This window comes from Rhincodon typus, chromosome 1 (genome assembly GCF_021869965.1).
Source record: "Rhincodon typus isolate 14 chromosome 1, sRhiTyp1.1, whole genome shotgun sequence".
Classification (NCBI taxonomy): domain Eukaryota; kingdom Metazoa; phylum Chordata; class Chondrichthyes; order Orectolobiformes; family Rhincodontidae; genus Rhincodon; species Rhincodon typus.
Genome location: NC_063332.1, coordinates 119,312,460 through 119,332,629, shown reverse-complemented (window position 1 = coordinate 119,332,629; position 20,170 = coordinate 119,312,460). Strand labels below are relative to the sequence as shown.

The following is a 20,170-nucleotide window of genomic DNA, read 5'->3' as shown; positions in this document are numbered from 1 at the left end:
TAATGCAGCTCAATTTGTCAGTCTTACCTAGTTCCCTGCCTTGTTTTTGCCTGCCGTGACCATTTGACTTGGTCCTCTAAAGCACTGTACCACCCTCAGACTTATCTCTTTTCTCACTATCTCTTTAGCCACCCCCACCACTGGTTTAAATTCTCCTGAGCAGCACTAGCAAATCTTGCCACCATGATATTGGTCCCTTTCCAATTCAGGTGCAACATTTCCTTCTTACGTTGGCAATATGATATCAGTGTTTAGCACTGCTGCCTCTCAATGCCATGGACCTGGGTTCAATTCCAGCCTTAGGTGATGGTCTAATTGGAGTTTGCACATTCTCCCTGTGTCTGTGTGTGTCTCCTCCCACATTCCAAAGATGTGAAGGTTAGGTGGATTGGACATGCTAAATTGCCCTGTAATCTTCATGGACGTGCAGGCAATGTGGGTTAGCTGTGGTAAAATGCGTGGTTATGGAGATAGGGTAGGGGTTAAGGTGGGTGCTGTTCGGAGGGTAAGTGCAGACTCGATTGGCCGAATGGCCTCTTTCTACACCGTAGGGATTCTGATTCAATGTTGATATTTTCTACTTAAATGGAGAGATTGAGTAATTTAAAATATGAAACCATTTTCTATAAAAGCACATCTTTAGTATTACCATCAGTATTTCTAAATAGTCAACTCCAGTCTAAAGGATTAGTTTTCAAAATATTCTGTTTATTACCCATTTTCTTATCCATCAGAAACCTGAATGAGACTGAGATTTGTTATAATTTGTTCTAATGGAGCTTCAAAATGATGGTAGCCTTTCAAAATCATGCCGGTGTTTGCACAATAACTCCAAGCAGAATGCACAATTAAATCTTTCATCTTTGTAAAGTAAATGTTATGGATAGGTTTCTTTTTTCTGTCTCTTCCTTCCATATTTCTTTCCTTGGCAACAGTAGGTTAGTGACAGAATGCAACATGGGAGACTTGCAAGCAATAAATGGAGAGCAGACAGTTTTAAAGCAATTTAAATATGCATAAAAGAAAATGACAATTGATTTATTCTTGCTGCAAATATCTCTTCTTAAGTAACTTTTGCAAATGTATTTGGATTGCAGATTCATATTTGACTCCCTCTATGAGGTTATCTTGGCATGTATGTTTTACAGATGTTTTTATAAAATTAATCTGGACTCTGAAGTGTTACGTTCGCACTACCTGTATGGTGGGTAGTTTAGATTTGGATTCGGACAGATTATTTGGAACAATATGGTATCAACAATGAAAAGCAGTATAACATTTCAGTGATTGCTGATACTCTTCTGCAGTAACCACCAACTCAACTGCAATTTTGAAGTAAAAACAAAATTGCTGGAAAAGCTCAGCAGGTCTTGCAGCATCTGTGAAGAAAAAATCAGAGTTAACGTTTTGGGATCGGTGACCCTTCCTCTGTTCACCAGACCTGAAACGTTAACTCTGATTTTTCTTCACAGATGCTCCCAGACCTGCTGAGCTTTTCCAGCAACTTTGTTTTTATTCCTGATTTACAGCATTCACTGTTTGTTCGGTTTTTATTCTGCAACTTTGAAATGTCAGCCTATATGCCAAACTAGTTTTGTGGACTTTGCTCTTGTGCAGTAGGTGGTGAGGCAGTGCAAAATGTGTAGCCAGTCTGACTTGAAGCTGACATATGAGTCAAGTTGAATGAATCAAAAGTTCTGACTACAAGGAAAGCAGGTTCTTCTGGGAGATGAAGGCAGGAAACTGATTGCTGTCACAAAGAGTGACTCTGCCATCACCGAAGGGAAGGAATGGCAGGAGTATCAGAACAACTGGTATTGGTGGTTAAAGCATCAGATTCTTACCAACAATTGGAAAAATGTCTCATTGCCACTGAGTAGTTCAGTCAAGACTGAAGTCTCAGCAAGTGAGGGGTGGGAAATGAAGAGAAGTTATCTCTACAAAGCCCTCTGCCCCTGTGGAATAATGTCTGGGCTATTACAGTCTCATCCTGGGTCATACCAGACCCATCCCCAACGGTCCTCGGAAGTAGCAGTAACAGGGTTGACACAAGAAAAGTCCATCAACAACCTCTGTCATCATTAGCAATTAATAATGAAAGAGGACTGACCAGAGTTAATTCTGGTGGGATAAGCAGAAATTGGCTTGTGGAACAAATTTTGCATGCTCTCCTCTGATTTAGGGACTACATATTATTAATGAAGCAAGCAAAATAAATGCCTCTAATGTTGTTTCCTGCCAAATAAAGTGATTGCTTGCAATGATAGTATCCTGTTTACCATTTGTTATTGCTTCTGAACAACCAGGTATAAGAAAATGACTGCAGCGTTTTCAGGCATGTTAATTGTGTGCAGTGTTTGGCATCAGAGTAATTGGTCAACTGGACTTTTGAAAAAAGACTGTCTACAGTCGTGAATGCTTTTTCAGGCTTCATTTAGAATTTGAGTTTGAAAATTTAAACAATCAAATACTCCTTCAAAGTAAACAAATTCAGTGAAAAATATATTCACTCATCATTCACTGTGAGAGAAGTGAGAGATACAGAAAGCTTTCTTGTTAAACTCCTGTGTAAGTAGCACAAAAATATTGTCAGTCAAAGGGAGGAATTTCCTAATCAGTTGGCATTCTATATTTTCCTAATCAATGTTCAGAGATGTTATTACACACCTCTGGAGTGGGTAGGTGGGACTTGAAACCAGGTTTCCTGGTTTAATACTATTATCAGCAAAAACATTTGCATTAATGCACTTTAAGTTACAAAATTCATGCTGAAGGTTGGCTCCATAATAACTCAGGAAACCCGACTGAATAGGAACGGTACTTGTTTCTGAACACCAAAATAGTGCCTCTATTCGTGCTGTACATAAGCTAGTCCCAGGCTAGGACTTATACTATTTATTTCCTGATCAACCTGTTTAGAGATGTTACTACATACCTCGGGACCAGGTAGGACTTGAACCTTGACCACCTGGCTTACAGTTAGGGACATTGCCTCTTCACCACAAGAGCCCTCTGAGTCTACTTAATATTTTTTTCCCTTTGATTAACCTGTTCAAAGATGCTATTACACACATCTGGATCAGATGGATCTTGAACCTGGGCCTTGTGGTGCAGAAGTAGGGGCGCTACCACTGTACCTAAGCCCTTCCCAGATCTGATTTTTCATATTTTCTAATCAACTCGTTTAGAGATATTATTACACATCTCTGGAGTAGCTGTTACTTGAACCTGCGTCTCCTGGCTTAGAGGCAGGGGCACTACCACTGCACCACAAGAGCCCTTCCTAAAGTGAAGCAAAGGCACCATTGGAATTTGAAGCTACAATTTCCTATTTACTTTAACCAACCTAGCATTGGCACCATCCAGGGTCTCTTATCTACCCAAAATTGCTAATACAGCAACTGAGTGACTTTCCCACGACCAAAATCACCGTGACTCTCTTTTTTAATTTTCTTTTTTAAACACTAACCGCCACCAGTAAAACACCCATGTGGCCAATTAGATATTTACAAGCAAAGCCCATTATAGGCATGTGATCCATCAAAAATGAAGGGGAATGTAGGGAGAGCAGGAAGGGACTAAATCAAAATGACGTTGGAGAGGGGAATAAAGCACTGAATTCCCTGTGGTGCCCACCTCTCTCTAAAGGCAGTGAGAGCATTGAGGGACACCATGTGCTGTCTCTCCAAGGAGCCCCAGGCACATATGTAACCTTGGAAGAGGGGCAGACAGTTGACTGAGACGACACCCTCCACAGCCTGCTTCTTGGACCTGTTTATAGCCAACCTGGCCAGACTTCAAGAGGAGATTTCCATCGATCTGCCTACACTCGTCTCACCAGACACCCAAAGATCAGGAGTGTAGGGCTAAAGTGCAGCCAAGAACACAGCAAAAGATTTTTCAAATGACTAAAAACTGTCTCCGCTTTATAAAGGGTTCAGGTGATGAGTTCCAGTTGGGCCATTGCCTGTTACCAAAGGAACTCATACTCCTCGAGCTCCACAGGGAGATTAGTGATTCCCATGGACTTTATTTTGGTTATCACAGGTACCTTATCTTCTTGCTGATATTTACGGTTAGATCATCAAATATGTCAATTAAACTATGAATAACAAGAAATCATGCACTTGTGCTATTTGATGGCAGATATTGAGTGTAAAGTTCTGTCCATGTGCATGTATTTGGTGGGTGTTAGTCAAAAATAGAGTAATTTCCTTTTAAAAAATGATAAATTTCAGAAGAGGAGGGTTTTGCCTTTTTACTGCAAGCTGCTTCTTTATTTGCCCCATTACCCGTATTTTATTGTACACCTGATTGGAAAATCTTTTCAGAAAGTATTTATCTGAGTGGTTTTGCTTTCAATTTTTCTGATTTTCCTTAATTATCCATTTAAATTGCTGTTTTTCTAACAGGAGCATTGCAGCTACAGACCATGAACCAACAGATGCACGAAAATCTTTCCCATGTTTTGACGAACCTAACAAGAAAGCGACATACACCATCTCTTTAATACATAATGTGATGTATCAAGCACTTTCAAACATGCCAGTTGAGGTAATTGTATGACAATTCAAAAATTAAATTGATGTAGCAATTGATGAACTATATGAACAAATAAGTTTATAGGAAAATTGAAAGCATGTTTCATCAGTACTTTTCTCTTGCCACTGCTCTCCTTGGCTTCCGTTTATACATAATCTAGAATCTGCAGCCTCCCTTTGCTGAAATGGTATTGTATTTAATGTAGCCCATTCTTTTAAGCCTACTATTCAAATACTGTCTATTGGGAAGTGACAAAAATGGGAAGTTTCTGTAAAATGGTAGTAAATTGTAAATCCTTAGATTCTGTCCTTGGGATGGGGGAAGGAAGCTTTAAAAATTCTGGTCTTGATCTGTCAGAAATAATTAGTTTTATCGCTGTCTTTTATACTTTTCACACTTTAAACTGTGACATCTGTTATATATTGGGAGAAATATGGATGTATTGTATTAGTACAGTGACAGATGTAAAAGCACTGAAACAAACCAAAGTACAGGTATGTTATGGTACATGAGAGTCAACTTACTGAGTTTCTTTGTCTTCCAGAAAGTGGAATCCTTGGGTGCTGACCAGAAAAAAACTATATTTAAAACATCTGTTCCAATGAGTACCTATTTGGTCTGTTTTGCTGTTCATCAGTTTGTGCATGAGGAAAGGATATCATCAAGAGGAGTCCCAGTGAGTTGTTTAATGTCTTGAGAACAAGCTAGCGTTTTAATGCTGAAGTAAGTTTGAGTGTTTTGATGTTGCAAAACCACAAACTTACCTCGTGCTCCCAAGATATGTTTCTTTCATGTGGCAATCATTGCAAAGTATTTAAAAGAAGAATGAGTAATTGATAATGCAACTGGCAGAAACAAATTGCAATGACAGTGGGGGTAACTTTGACTTTGTGCAATAATGTGAACTGGACAACAGTGCAACAGGGCAAAATTGTGCCCACTGTGTTGCTTGGTCAGAATCACCAATCAGTTCAGTGCCATAAATAGATCTGTGATGTTTCAACAGAATTCTCACTGAGACACCAACATAGGTGTTAACTTTATGATTCTACCTAGCAACTTTAATAATATGCAGAGCTCAGCCAGACATAACAGCAAAGAATTTGGATCAAACTTTTGACAATTCTGAGTTAGCTGGCCTTAGCAGCTGGGATACTGACATTAGTGTTTGGACACCAGCCAAGCTTGCTGCTTCTGGTTCCTATTCAAAGATGGGGGAAATTACAGGAGCTTGTATGTTTCAAGGTGACCATATCAGGTTCAGCTGGGGTGTTCCTATAGTCAAGCAATCTTTTTCACACACTCGTTTATCAGTTTCTCTGAAGAGTGACCAAGTGGCACCTGGGAAGCCTCGGTTCAGGAAATAAACTTCAGGAGAGGAAGGGAAAAAGCAAGGACTTAAAAAACATAATGGAGCGCATTGCATGCCTGAGATTGGATTGCTTTTAGGGAAGGGAACATATCGATGGTGAAATACATAAGGGCACAAAGGTTTTCTTAGAGAATCAACTGAATTTAGGAACACTGTATATTTTGTTTAAATCTACTTTTTTGTATGTTTGCCTTTCAGCTGAGAATTTATGTCCAGCCTGAACAGAATAAGACAGCAGTTTATGCAGCAGATACAATGAAAAATATATTTGACTACTTTGAACAATATTTTAACATGAATTACTCACTTCCTAAATTAGGTACTGTTCCAAAAAGTTTCTTTCTTATAAATTACAAATGATTATCATATTGCAACATGATAAAAGAACAGAAAATGTAATGATTCATTCATTGTTTCTGTCAGTAATTTGAATTATCTTTCCATCCATCCCCAAATAATTGTTTTTATTTAATTATATATTTATATTTTTCCTCTTGACAGTAGAGAGAAGTGGTGGAAGGAGGATTCTCAGATTAATTAAGCTTCAATTGCTTTAGCCATCAATACTACTCAATAAGAAAATGGTAACGTGCATCACGGAATGAAGATTTTTAGTCATGAGGATAGATTGAAAAAGTTTGGCACTGGTTTCCTTGTCGGGAAGAAGGCTGTGATGAGATTTTAATAGAGGTTTTCAAAATCAGGAGTGGGCTGGACAGAAGGGAGAAGGTATTCCTGCTCATAAAAGAAAAAAAATACAAGAGGCCATAGCTTTAAAGTGATGCGCAAATAAGCATGGGTGATGTGAGAAAAAGCATTTTTCACACAGCAAGTAGTCATGGTGTAGAATGTGCTGCCTGGAAATGTAATGGACACTGGTTCAATTGACGCATTCAAGAGTGCATTGGATGATTATTTGGATAGTAATGGCGTGCAAGAATATGGGAAAAAGCAGGAAATGGGCACTGGTAAAAGAACTGGTGCAGATATGATGGGCCAAATGGCCTCCTCCTGTACCAGAACAACTCTTGTGATACTACTTTGTCACTGCTGGGAAAGTTGGGGGACTGCAACCCACCAGAAGCCTAATTGAACCACTTGTGTAGCCAGTTGCCTTTGCAGGCGTATTGCCTTGGTCTGAGTGAGGACAAAAGTGGGGGCGAATGCCATCCTTTAAGGAGACCACCAAAGAAATCTTCCAAACTCTAAGCATAATCTGGTTTGGGTGGGGTCTGGGATCCTGCTTTTGGGGCATTTTCAAGGACCAACTACTCTTCCCCATAACTTCCTCAGCCTGACCACCCAAACCCACTGGCATAGACTGGCATCCCCAGTTCGATACCCAGCTGGTGCACCACAGCCTCATGCTATCTCCCAGTCATTGTGGCCCAATGGTCTGGCAATCCCTGTCCGCATCCTCCCCACTGCCAGGAGACCTGGATATTGCAGCTCCTTCTTATTTTACCTGTCTCCAACCTCGCCTTTGTTGTCTCCAGTTTAATGTTGGCAATATTAACCCACACTCTGGATGATGTAACTGAATTTATCTGGAAAAGCATTTAAAGTGCTACAGCCAACCATGAGTCACTGGACTAAATGGTAATTAATCAATCAGAGTTGCTAATCACTCTCCATTGTCTCTCAGCAGAAAGTACCTTTTGTGTGTATAAATTTCTTAGACTTGACAATAATCTTTTGTTGCAAATGACTTGGCAGCATTAGTTACAAATATATTGAGTTCAATTAAGTCTTGGCATGCTCAGTATTTAAAGTAATATTTACCCAGAAGATGTGTAGGAAATGTAACCTTCATCAATTGGGGTGACGTGGTGGTTAGTACTGCTGCCTCACGGTGCCAGGGACCTGGGTTTGATTCCAGCCTCAGGTGACTATCTGTGTGGAGTTTGTACATTCTCCCTGTGTCTGCATGGATTTCCGCCGGGTGTTCTGGTTTCCTCCCACAGTCCAAAGATATGCAGATTGGGTGGATTGACCATGCTAAATTGCTCATAGTGTCCAGGATGTGCAGGCTAGGTGGATTAGCCATGGGAAATATAGGGTTATGGGGGAGTGGGTTCTGGGTGTGATGCTCTTCAGAGGGTTGGTGTGGACTCGATGGGCCAAATGGCCTGCTTCCACACTGTAGGATTTCTTTGACTTATTTTAATACTTGTCTCTTTGCACTGTATTGGAAAACTTAAGATCTGTATAGACTTTTAATTATTCACAGTCATTTTTTAAAAACTTGCTTTTCAGTTTCATAACTGATCAAGTATCGCAAGTGTATATTGAGTAACAACCAAATTACATGATGCTCACCACAGGTGAATGCCACACGGACACTCAAACACAGATTGTCCTCTATTGCAGTGGCTTTCATCATCGTTAGCTAATCACGGAATAGATGTGAATTTGTTTTGTTTCATGAGACAGTATTGAAAATATTCATCTCCACCAAGGAAGGCATAACTTAAATATGCATTTTGATACAGGGTATTAATTTCTTAATATTCAAGTGAGTAGGACATCTAATTACGTTATTTTTAGTTCCCACCAACTCCAATCTTCCAAAAGGTTTCTACGGGTTAAGTTAATATCTGAGCTATTTAAAACTTAACGAGTGAGAAATTGGGCTCATAAATTCCTATAGCTCCAAAAAAGCATCCAGGCCTGCATGGACTTAGGGGACAAAATATGCCATATGGTTTATTGGCCCAGGGACTGGTACTCATAGCACAGGTCTGCCATATGCTTACAGACCAAGCAGTTCATGTTGATTTCACACAAGCAGTGCCATTTGTGTTACAACCAGTGTCCACTCTTAATTGTCTCTGTTTACTTGACACCTGCTGAATGCAATTATATGGCAACAGTAAGGATTAAAAATAACCCTACACATATTGTAACAGGACACACATTATGTCTGAATTCCACCTCCTCCACGAAGATCTCCAGTGGAGCATTTGTAAAATTGGACCCTGCTCTCTCTCTCATTTCTCCTTTTTTCATTCTCTTCTGAGTCCGTTTCACTTTGACCTTGACTTTCAGCACCTCTTCTAATCACAATGCCTTTTGCTTTTTGAAAGGTCTAGTTGTTTTTGAGCAGTTCAGGGTGATTTTAAGGAGTGCCAGATATTTGCTGTTGCTAATGTGTGCAGCCAGCGAGCAGTGCCAGATCATTTAAAGGAGCAAGCAGAATGGAATTGGTTTGTTAAAGACTGTGTTTAGTCTGCCACCATTACAAACCACACCAAAACTAGAAAATCTACATCTAATTGTCCAGGTAACAGGTAAAGGCCACAGAGTGTTTGAATTTGGGATAACAACTCATACTGCAGATGCTGGAGATCTGAAATACAAACAGCAAGTGCTGGAGAAGCTCAGTCATATTGGACTCAAACATCACTTCTGTTTGTCTCACCACAGATTGTGTAGACTTCCTGAGTTTCTTCAATATTTTTGTATTTCTGCCTCATAATGGCCTCTGAAAATCTTGCTGCAGGGATTTGCAAGATGGCAGTAGCAAGAACAAGGTGAACTTATAAAATAAAGCACATTCCACATTACCAATTTAATATTAGTGATTTACATTTTATGAACCATTTTAATTCAGAATAGTTAATGGATGGTCTAGGTGAGCAGTCCTTGATGACTCATTCCTAACCAGGTCACAGGACACACGTATTTGATATATTGTGCATGCTGTTTACTCGACTAACATCTTTGAATATGAGATAGTAGGAACTGCAGATGCTGGAGAATCCGAGACAACAAGGTGCAGAGCTGGATGAACACAGCAGGCCAAGCAGCATCATAGGACCAGAAAGGCTGACGTTTCGGGCCTAGACCCTTCATCAGAAATGGGGGAAGGGAAGGGGGTTCTGAAATAAATAGGGAGAGAGGGGGAGGCGGATAGAAGATGGATAGAGGAGAAGATAGGTGGAGAGGAAACAGACAGGTCGTAGAGGCGGGGATGGGGCCAGTAAAGGTGAGTGTAGGTGGGGAGTTAGGGAGGGGATAGGTCAGTCCAGGGAGGACGGACAGGTCAAGGGGGGGGGAGGAGGTTAGTAGGTAGGAGATGGGGGTGGGGCTTGAGGTGGGAGGAGGGGATAGGTGGGAGGAAGAACAGGTTAGGGAGGTGGGGACGAGCTGGGCTGGTTTGGGGATGCGGTGGGGGGAGGGGAGATTTTGAAACTTGTGAAATCCACATTGATACCATTGGGCTGCAGGGTTCCCAAGCGGAATATGAGTTGCTGTTCCTGCAACCTTCGGGTGGCATCGTTGTGGCACTGCAGGAGGCCCAGGATGGACATGTCGTCTGAGGAATGGGAGGGGGAGTTGAAATGGTTTGCGACTGGGAGGTGCAGTTGTTTATTGCGAACCGAGCGTAGGTGTTCTGCAAAGCGGTCCCCGAGCCTCCGCTTGGTTTCCCCGATGTAGAGGAGGCCACAACGGGTACAGCGGATGCAGTATATCACATTGGCAGATGTGCAGGTGAACATCTGCTTGATGTGGAAAGTCTTCTTGGGGCCTGGGATGGGGGTGAGGGAGGAGGTATGGGGGCAGGTGTAGCACTTCCTGCGGTTGCAGGGAAAAGTGCCGGGTGTGGTGGGGCTGGAGGGGAGTGTGGAGCGGACAAGGGAGTCACAGAGAGAGTGGTCCCTCCGGAAAGCAGATAAGGGTGGAGAGGGAAAAATGTCTTTGGTAGTGGGGTCGGATTGCAGATGGCGGAAGTGTCGGAGGATTATGCGTTGGATCTTTGAATATGTTCATTTCTTATCCAAACACTGCTACCTCAAGCACCTAGCAGATTGTGTAACCTTACAAAGCAGGGACAGGAATATACAAAAGTTGAGAGCACACATGAGAACCAGTGGAACTGAATGCTACTGCTGAGCTCGAAATAATTAAGTCTCCTTCACTTGTAGAATAAATGTCATACTTTCTTTCCTCTATCTCAGTGTTTCTACATCTAGAAAAGCTTTGAAGTATAAAGGAATCAGTACATTAATCAGATTCTCTTCAGTAAGACACAGTCATTAAAAATAGCATTTAATATTAATCCGATAATAAATATCTACCATCTAATCATTAAATGCCAAGTATAGCATATAACAACCTGCAAATGACAAAAGAATACCAGAACAGTCAATTTCATGTGGTCTTGTGATAGTTTACTCAGCAAATCTAAAAGATTAATGTGAACACACTGTCTGTATTTCTGTCAGATGAATTTTATTGATCCTGTTGCCTACATTGCAGATATGATTGCCATCCCAGACTTTGGTACCGGTGCTATGGAAAACTGGGGACTGATCACCTACAGAGAGACTAACTTGCTGTTTGATAAAAATGAATCCTCCTCATATAATCAGCAACGGGTGGCCTCAGTTGTTGCCCATGAACTTGTTCACCAGGTACTGAAAGAATGCAATATTCAGTGTTCAGTAATGCCAATTTGTACATTATTATTGATTTTAGCTTGAGCTGCAGATAACGAGACTTCTACTCAATCTTAAATGTCTCGTCTATCTTCCTAAAGACATTTTTATCCCCTTTTTTTTTCAGTGGTGAATCAGGAGTTGCTGTGTTTCAACTAAACAAAATTTAAATGGTTAGAAATAGTGGCACTGACGAGATTTTAGTTGAGATTATAAAAAGCATGAAAAAGACAGAGGGATCTACCTAAATCAATACTCATTGGATAAAATATATCATAGAATCATAGAGCTATATATCAGGGAAACAGACCCTTTGGACCAACTGGTCCTTGCTGACCAGATATCCTAAATTAGTCTAGTCCCATTTGGCACATTTCCCTCTAAACCCTTCCTATTCATGTACCCATCCAGATGCCTTTTAAATGTTGTAATTTTACCAGCCTCCACCACTTCCCCTGGCAGCTCATTCCATACACACACCACCCTCTGCGTGAAAAAGTTGCCCATTAGGTCCCTTTTAAATTTCTCCCCTCTCACCTTAAACCTATGCCCCCTAGTTTAGACTCCTTCACACTGGGGAGAAGACCTTGTCTATTCACCCTATCCTTGCCCATCATGATTTTATAAACTTCTTTAAGGTCACCGCTCAGCCTCTGATGCTCCAGGGAAAACAGCCCCAGCTATTCAGCCTCTCCCTATAGCTCAAACTCTCCAACCCTGACAACATCCTTGTAAGTCTTTTCTGAATCTTTTCAAGTTTTTCAACATCTTTTCTATATCAGGGAGACCAGAATTGAACACAGTATTCCAAAAGTAGCCTAACCAACGTCCCATACAGCCACAATAATTCCTCCTGTACTCAATGCACTGTCCAATAAAGGCAAGCATACCAAACGCCTTTTTCACTATCCTGTCTATCTGCAACTCCACTTTCAAGGAACTATAAACCTGCACTCCAAAGTCTCTTTGTTCAGCAACACTCCCCAGGTCCTTATCGTTAATTTCATAGATTTCATAGAATCACTACAGTGTGGAAACAGGCCCTTCGGCCCAATAAGTCCACACTCACCCTCCGTGCATCCCACTCAGACCTATCCCCCTATAACCCACCTAATCTACACATCCCTGAACACTATGGGCAATTTAGCATGGCCAATCCACCTAACCTGCACATATTTGGACTGTGGGAGGAAACCGGAGCACCCGAAGGAAACCCACGCAGACACAGGGAGAACATGCAAAAATCCACACAGACAGTCGCCCAAGGGTGGAATTGAACCTGGGTTCCTGGTGCTGTGAGGCAGCAGTGCTAACACTGAGCCACTGTGCCACCCACACATTAAGTGTATAAGTCCTGCACTGATTTGCCTTTCCAAAATGCAGCACCTCACATTTATCTAAATTAAACTCCATCTGCCACTCCTCAGCCCATAGGCCCGTTTGATCAAGGTCCCGTAGTACTCTGAGGTAATCCTCTTTGCTGTTCACTACACTGCCAATTTTGGTGTCATCTGCAGACTTATCAACCATACCTCCTACATTCACATCCAAATCATTTATATAAATGACAAAAAGCAACGCACCCAGCACCAATCCTGGTGGCACACTGCTGACCACCGGTATCCAGTCTGTAAAGAAAAATATAATTCAATCTTTGTGTTTGTAATACATGATAGAAACTATCTGAGAATAGGATGAGAACACCATAAACAAATTGTTGGCAGACATTTTATCTACAAAGGAATCAAGGTCTATAAGGTAGTAAGATAAAGTCCAGGCCACGATTGGATTGACAAAATGACCTATTTTACTTAGATTTTCAAGAGAACATATCAGCATTTAGAATTACTTATTTATTGAGAAACCCTCCAAAACGTTTGGTAAACATTCATTGTTGTGAGACATTAAAGTACACTGAAAGATTCCTAATTCAACTAGAAATCAAGAATGCTGAATTAAACCCAAAATAATCAGTGGAGTAGGGGAAGCAAAAGTGTTCTGTAAAATCCTGAATTTAGCCTAAATGATGAGATGTTTTAAATGGGCTGAAAGTACTTGTTCATACTTTATTTCTTCTTGGAAACATCTCAAAGGTTTTTATTTAAAGATTTGTTGAGCTGCAGACTTCTTGATTTGTGTTCACTCTTTGTTTCACGATGGTTTAAAAGTGGTGCAAAATGCTAGGAAATAAAAACATTCCAATCAATAACATAAAATGGCAGAAAGAATTTAGAAAACATTTTCTATTTACCAATTGCAGGGCTTGAATAGCTTATTTGCTTAAGAAATATGCTGCAAGTTTCTTGTTTTCATCCAGCACTGCACTACTTGTGAAAGTTTGTTCTTAACTCCATTGTACTTTGTGTACGTGTTCACATTTTTAATAATAAATATAATAGTCTTTGCTCAAAAACTACTTCTTTAAGTGATCAATTTCATATATTCAGGACAATTTTTTTTATAACTTTTGACACTGGTGTGATTTCATACTGTTGTTCTTTTGGCAAAGGTTTTTGTGTAACAGGAACCAATACCAGGCGTTTAGGTTCTGATATCAGCATGTCCCATACCTTATTTACACTCTTACAATATTTGCTGCTAAGACAATATCGTGATAGAATCCCATTTGGCCTATCAAGTCTGCACCGACCTTCCAAAGAGCATCTCACCTTGCCCACCTTGTCACCATAACCCTGCATTTCTCATGGCTACTCCACTGAGCCTGTACATCCCTGGACGCTGTGGGACAATTTAGCATGGCCAATCCATCTAACCTACACATCTTTGTACTGTTGGGAAAAAAACCCACACAGACATAGGGAGAACATGCAAACTCCAAACTAGCGGTCGCCTAAGGGGAACCCATGCCCCTGGTATTGTGAGGGAGCAGTGCTAACCACTGTGCCATCATGCCACCCACAAATATTTTCTTTTGAGTCCACATTCGTTGAAGTTGAATGGTGGATGTGTGTTTCTGCATTAACAAAATGCAAGCTATCTCAAGCAGCAAAGGAGCCATTTAAAATTTTGTACTGTCCTAATTTGAAGGCCATCCATTAACATCGGTAAATCTAAAATCTTGTGGATGTTTAGAATATGCAGTTATATCTGGTTTCTGTCAGAATTATGTTGCAGATTTTCACTGCTTCCAAGAGCAATGGGGATGAATAAGAGGGACAAAGTAAACCCATTTAATTGTATATTAGGAACCTTAGTTATGAATTCCAAGTTGAACTTTAACTGCAGGCCATAGTTCTCCATGTGAAAAATCATTAAAATCATTAGATTTAGAAAGGTAAGATTCAAATAGTAGTTGGGAAAACACTCAGGAGGTTTGTTTCTAGATGTTTCACTTGGTTAGCTTTTTAATTGATGTCAAGTGCATTAAAATAAAAGGTACTAAGCTGTTTAGTGTACAATGAACATTGTTTCTACTTGTAGTGGTTTGGAAATATTGTGACCATGGATTGGTGGGACGACTTGTGGCTGAATGAAGGATTTGCCAGTTTCTTTGAAAACATTGGGGTAAATGCTACTGAACCTGATTGGTTCATGGTAAGTAAATCTTCCACACTGGTTCTGAACATACCTCAAAATATATAGGATTGACAGATGAATCTGGCAACGAAAGTACTTAAATCAACCCAGGAGTATCCCCTAATATGGGTGACCAAGGCAAAAAAAGTCACCCCCATAGATAAAATCAAAAGAAATGGTGAGTTTGTGGTGACCTTATTGGCATCAAATGTGGGAGAGAACCAGCTAGTGATTGGATGAGCATCGTGCATGGCAGCATTTACCAAGGACAATGGAAGTAGGGATGGGAACAGGAACCGAGCCTGACAGATGGCAGAGCGGATTGGAGGTCAAGATGGAGAAGTAGGGCAGAGGGCCTGGTGGGCAAGACTGAGGGCTGAAGAGGAAGTGAATATTCGAGTGGGATAGAGGAGATTTTTTTTGAGGGGGGAGGTGAGGGTTTAGAAAAGAGGGACCACCATGGGGGAGTGAGGAGCTGAAATGGGAGAGAAGGTCAACGAATGGCAGAAAAGGTCTGAAGCGGGGACTAGAAAGGTGCAAAAGCAAGAAAACATTTTAAACTCACGTGTCAAAGTAAGAAATGCTCACCTAAACTTGGAGCAGGAAGACTAAGGTAATAAATTCCTTGCAAATTAATGTGGAGTTTGGGAACTGTTGTATGGATTGTGGTTGCGGGGGGAAGGGGAAATGCAATGGATAAAATTGTAATGACCGCCATGTCTAACCTCATTGACCAAAGATATTCTTAAAAGATTTGCATTTGTGCTGCCACATCTTGAAGTGCCTCACGCGCAATGATTTGAGTTCCATTTGCATATTTGATTGTGTTAGACAAACTCACAAATGTTTAGCTGTAACCTCACCAGTTTGGGATGATGGTTTTTTGTGTATAGAAGTGGATCAACTTTCCTGTTATGTACAAAAACATTTGTAGCTGACTTCTGCCAATTTGAACACTACGGTATCCAGGACATCAATACATTCCTTGTTTGTTGCGGCTTTAAGTTTAATGAAATTGTGAAGATTATTAGAGATTTTTCTAATTCTGCTGCCATGAGTCTAAAGCCACTGTATGTCAACATATATACGGAAGGTGACTGTCTCACCTAATGAAGGAGCTATATGAGATTGTAGAGAAGCCCTGAAACGTAAAAAGTGATCCTTGAAAAATATCAAGTGGATCCCTCAACAAAAATTGAGCCTGGTCCTGAAAGTATATCATTGATACCAGCATACAGATGCTGAAAAATAGGCCTCTTGTGATGCACTGAGCTGAAAAGCTTGGGTTCAAATCCAACCTGCTGCAAATGTGTCATAACATGTCTGAACAGGTTAATTGAAAATATCTACAAATATGAGGCTGTTCTTTAGAGATTCCCTTTCCTGCTGTTATTGTTGATGTACAGGCAGTCCCCAGCTTGCGAACGGGTTCAGTTCTGGACTCCGTTCACAAATCAGGACACAATGCAAGGCAATATAAAGGAGCCGTTTGTAAGTACAGGAAATGTTCATATCTCAGGTCTTTAAAATTATACCTCTGTACGAGATCAAGTTTGTAAGTATGTGTGTTCATAAGTCAGACATAAATGATATAAATTAGTAATTTTTCATTATCTTTTCAGTAAAAGCAGTGATATCGTCTCTTATTTTCTAAGTGCTCATAAGATTTTTTTATAGTGCACTGGCAGGCATATGCATCACCTAGTTCTGCCACGTAGAGACTTACAGTAGTATGATTCATGATTGGTTTGGTCACTAAACTCTGATGATATTTTTCCCAGATGGATCAGATTCTTGCAAGTGATGTTTTGAGTGTAATGGCTGATGATGCTTTGTTATCATCTCATCCAATCATTGTTAATGTATCAACACCAGCAGAAATTACTTCTGTGTTTGATGGCATATCATATAGTAAGGTAAGAACTGTGAAGTTATTATAAATAAGCTATACATTTGGACTTTCTTAGTTGCACTGTAAGTGTGTTGTGATATTTTGCAAAGGCTCATGCGTACTGAATGGGCTGAATTCTGTCCAAAAATACATTAGGATTGCTCCCCAATGCCTTCCTGGCAGTAGCTGAATTTCCAGCCATAGACTGGGCCTGGGTCTCAATTTGAAGCCACTGAAGATTTCATTCGTTGTCAGTTTCGTACTTTTGTAAAATTTTGTGGAAGATGCACTGGCCCCAACTACAAAGTGGAAAGAACACAGCAAGAGTGGGATTGTTTTGTGTAACTGATGGGATATGTAACTGAAAATGAGGAATTTAAAGGGCTACAGAGAAAGGGCTGGAGAATGGGACCAGCTGGTTACTGCTTTCAGGAGCTGGTATAGACACAATGGATTGAACGGCCTCCTTCTGTACTCTAAATTCTATGATGGGGAATAAGATGTACTGAGTTCCCAAGGGGGAAGGCACACGGATGCCAGTGAAAGGGAGTGCAGTTTAACAGAAAGATTGCTACTTATTAGAATTTATTGGTGGTAAATTTTAATTCACTGTGGGTGGCACTGGCTGGCCAGCATCTATTGCCTGTCCTTAGTTGGCCTTGACAAGATGGTGATGAGCTGCTTTCTTGTACCGCTACAGTCCAGATACATTTGTTTATGTGACAATCAATTGTAAGACAACCACTTAAAACCCCCATTTTAGTGAAATTACTCTCCTGACAAAGTTGTAGAGTCATACAGCATGGAAACAGAACCTTCAGTCCAACTCATCCGTGCGACCAGATATCTTAAATAAATCTAGTCCCATTTGCCAGCATGAGGCCCATATCCCTCCAAATACTTCCTGTTCATATACCCATCCAGATGCCTTTTAAATGTTGTAATTGTACCAGCATCAACCACTTCCCCTGGCAGCTCATTCCATATATGCACCACCCTCTGTGTGAAAAAGTTGCCCCTCAGGTCCCTTTTAAATCTTTCCCCTCTCACATTAAACGTATGCCCTCTAGTTTTGGACTCCCCCATCCCAGGGAAAAGACCTTGTCTATTTACCCTATCCACCCCCCTCATGATTTTAAAGACCTCTATAAGGTCACCCCTCAGCCTCCAACGCTCCAGGGAAAACAGCCCCAGCCTACTCAGCCTTTCCCTATAGCTCAAACCCTCCAAACCTGACAGCATCCTTGTAAATCTTTTCTAAACCCTTTCAAGTTTCACAACATCCTTCCAGGAAGACAAGAATTGCACAGTATTCCAAAAGTGGCCTAACCAATGGCCTGTACAGCCATAACGTGACCTCCCAACTCCTGTACTCAATGCACTGACCAATAAAGGCAAGCATACCAAATGCCTTCTTTACTATCCTATCTAACTACGGCTCCATTCTCGAGGAATTATGAACTTACACTCCAAGGCCTCTTTGTTCAGCAGCACTCCCCAGGACCTTACCCTTAAGTGTATGTGTTCTGCCCTGTTTTGCTTTGAGTCTTTATGTATGGAAGAAGGCAAGTAACTGGAAGTTTAAAAAGCCAAGAAGGCAAAGGGTGTTGCCCATTAAGGGCTGAAGGCAGCAAAGGAAGAAGGGCATGCTCAGATCACTGTTTCAATCAAGAGAAGAGTGAGAGAAAGCTTCAGCAGCCACATCAAAAGGGCTGCAATGGCTGAAGAAGCACCAATGACGTGATGTAGTGCTAGCGAAGCTCGTGGGGACAGTAGGGCAGGGACCAGCTTAATGTTATGGACCCTTTGCAGAACCAGTGTCTCTGAAGAGTCTGCTTATAAAGACTGGCTCTGGCATATGTGGCATGCTGGAGGAGGAGATGAGATGAATGGGATGGAGTTGGGAACTGCCGCCCCTGAGTGGAGATGTGAAATTTCACTGGAGAATTGTTTCAAGGATTGGCCGGAGTCATTTCTGGGATCTCACATCTATAGTCCATCTTTGTATAATAAGAAAAGGACGGATTCCTCGCTTGTGAGGGCAGTGTATAACATAAGGCTGTGGTCTATAATGGAATTTAAGCTAAGCCAAGATGACCGTCAGCTTCAGTGCTATGGTGGGATTCCCACAAGTCCATAGAATTCCACACAGGTGGCCGTAATCCTCCTTCAAAATGGACATATGCTTTCTTAAATAGGCAGAGTGTCCACTCCCTCAATGTGCAAATGGTGTGCAACTGCAGCAAATGTGTGAGAGGTTCCTGGGTAACTGCCATGTTTCCTTCATTCGGAATTAGTCACAGAGTTCATTTGGTCAGTGGACTGGAGAGCCTTTGTGGACAGATCCAGTATGTCAAGGGCACACCTACAGAGGGCTTGCCTACTCTCACCAGTGCAAGAAATGAGAAAGATAATGGGGTAGTAGAAATGCAGTTGGCAGATAGAGGCCATGCATAAGAGAGACTAATGGCAACAGCCATTGACTTGTGCAAGGAAATCCACTGTAAGTTCAGCTGAGACTCCTCATGCTGCCACTGCACAAGAACTATTCACCTCCCAGTGGATGTCCATGTGCCATGTGATGTCATCTGTCCATCATGCACTCTAGCCCATCTGTCACCACCATCCATTTCCATGCCCTTTCACCTATGCATGGCCTCCTGAGGGCACAAGAATTACACATATGTTGAAGGCATATGTAGACGTACACTAAACATACTGTTCCAAGTGTGAAATGAAGAAAGTTGCATGAACACCATCTTCAGGTGTGTCCTCTTTTCTGGGGAGAAGCCCACAGAACAACACTTCTGCTCTGTGAGTCAGGAGTCTCAAGATCTCAGCAAGGTTGGGAGCTTCAGTGACGTTTGAGGTGAAGAACGTCTGATTTTGTCCGAGGCTAGGACAGGAGTAGAGCTGCAAAGACAATTCTGAACAGATTAATCCCCACCATTTGGTCATAACTATCACCATGAGGAGGGGACAAAAGAACCGCTGTGGCAGCTATGTGCAGCAAGGCATTACTGAGCCATGGGGCCACTTCTTGTCGTGCTGTGACATCTATCTGAGTGCAGAAACACTGTTGCCCCTGGCTTGCAGTAAGAACATGCCTCTGTGGGTAACCTCTGCCCATGGTGCCAAAATCTTTGACCTCAAGAGGGCAGAGAATTTGCAGGGGCAAGAATTTGCTGCTCCCACTCCCTACCCTTTAACATTTACCATGAAGGTGATGGCCTAGTGGTATTATCATTGAACTGTTAAGCCAGAGACACAGATAATGTTTAGTGGACCTGAGTTTGAATCACACTCAGGCAGATGGTGGAATTTGAATTCAATTTAAAAAAATGAATTAAGAGTCTAATGCTAACCATGAATCCATTGTCGATTGTC

At 41.3% G+C, this 20,170-nt stretch overlaps 1 protein-coding gene across 1 annotated transcript in view; it reads left to right on the top strand.

Annotated features, from left to right (window-relative positions):
* LOC109913870 (glutamyl aminopeptidase) overlaps nucleotides 1-20,170 on the top strand; it is a 65,112-nt gene that overhangs the window by 24,409 nt on the left and 20,533 nt on the right. The window contains exons 3-8 of the mRNA XM_048597643.1: nucleotides 4,413-4,554; nucleotides 5,087-5,218; nucleotides 6,113-6,233; nucleotides 11,177-11,331; nucleotides 14,797-14,910; nucleotides 16,674-16,808. Of these exons, the coding sequence (XP_048453600.1) occupies nucleotides 4,413-4,554; nucleotides 5,087-5,218; nucleotides 6,113-6,233; nucleotides 11,177-11,331; nucleotides 14,797-14,910; nucleotides 16,674-16,808 (799 nt within the window). The remainder of the gene's footprint in view (nucleotides 1-4,412; nucleotides 4,555-5,086; nucleotides 5,219-6,112; nucleotides 6,234-11,176; nucleotides 11,332-14,796; nucleotides 14,911-16,673; nucleotides 16,809-20,170) is intronic.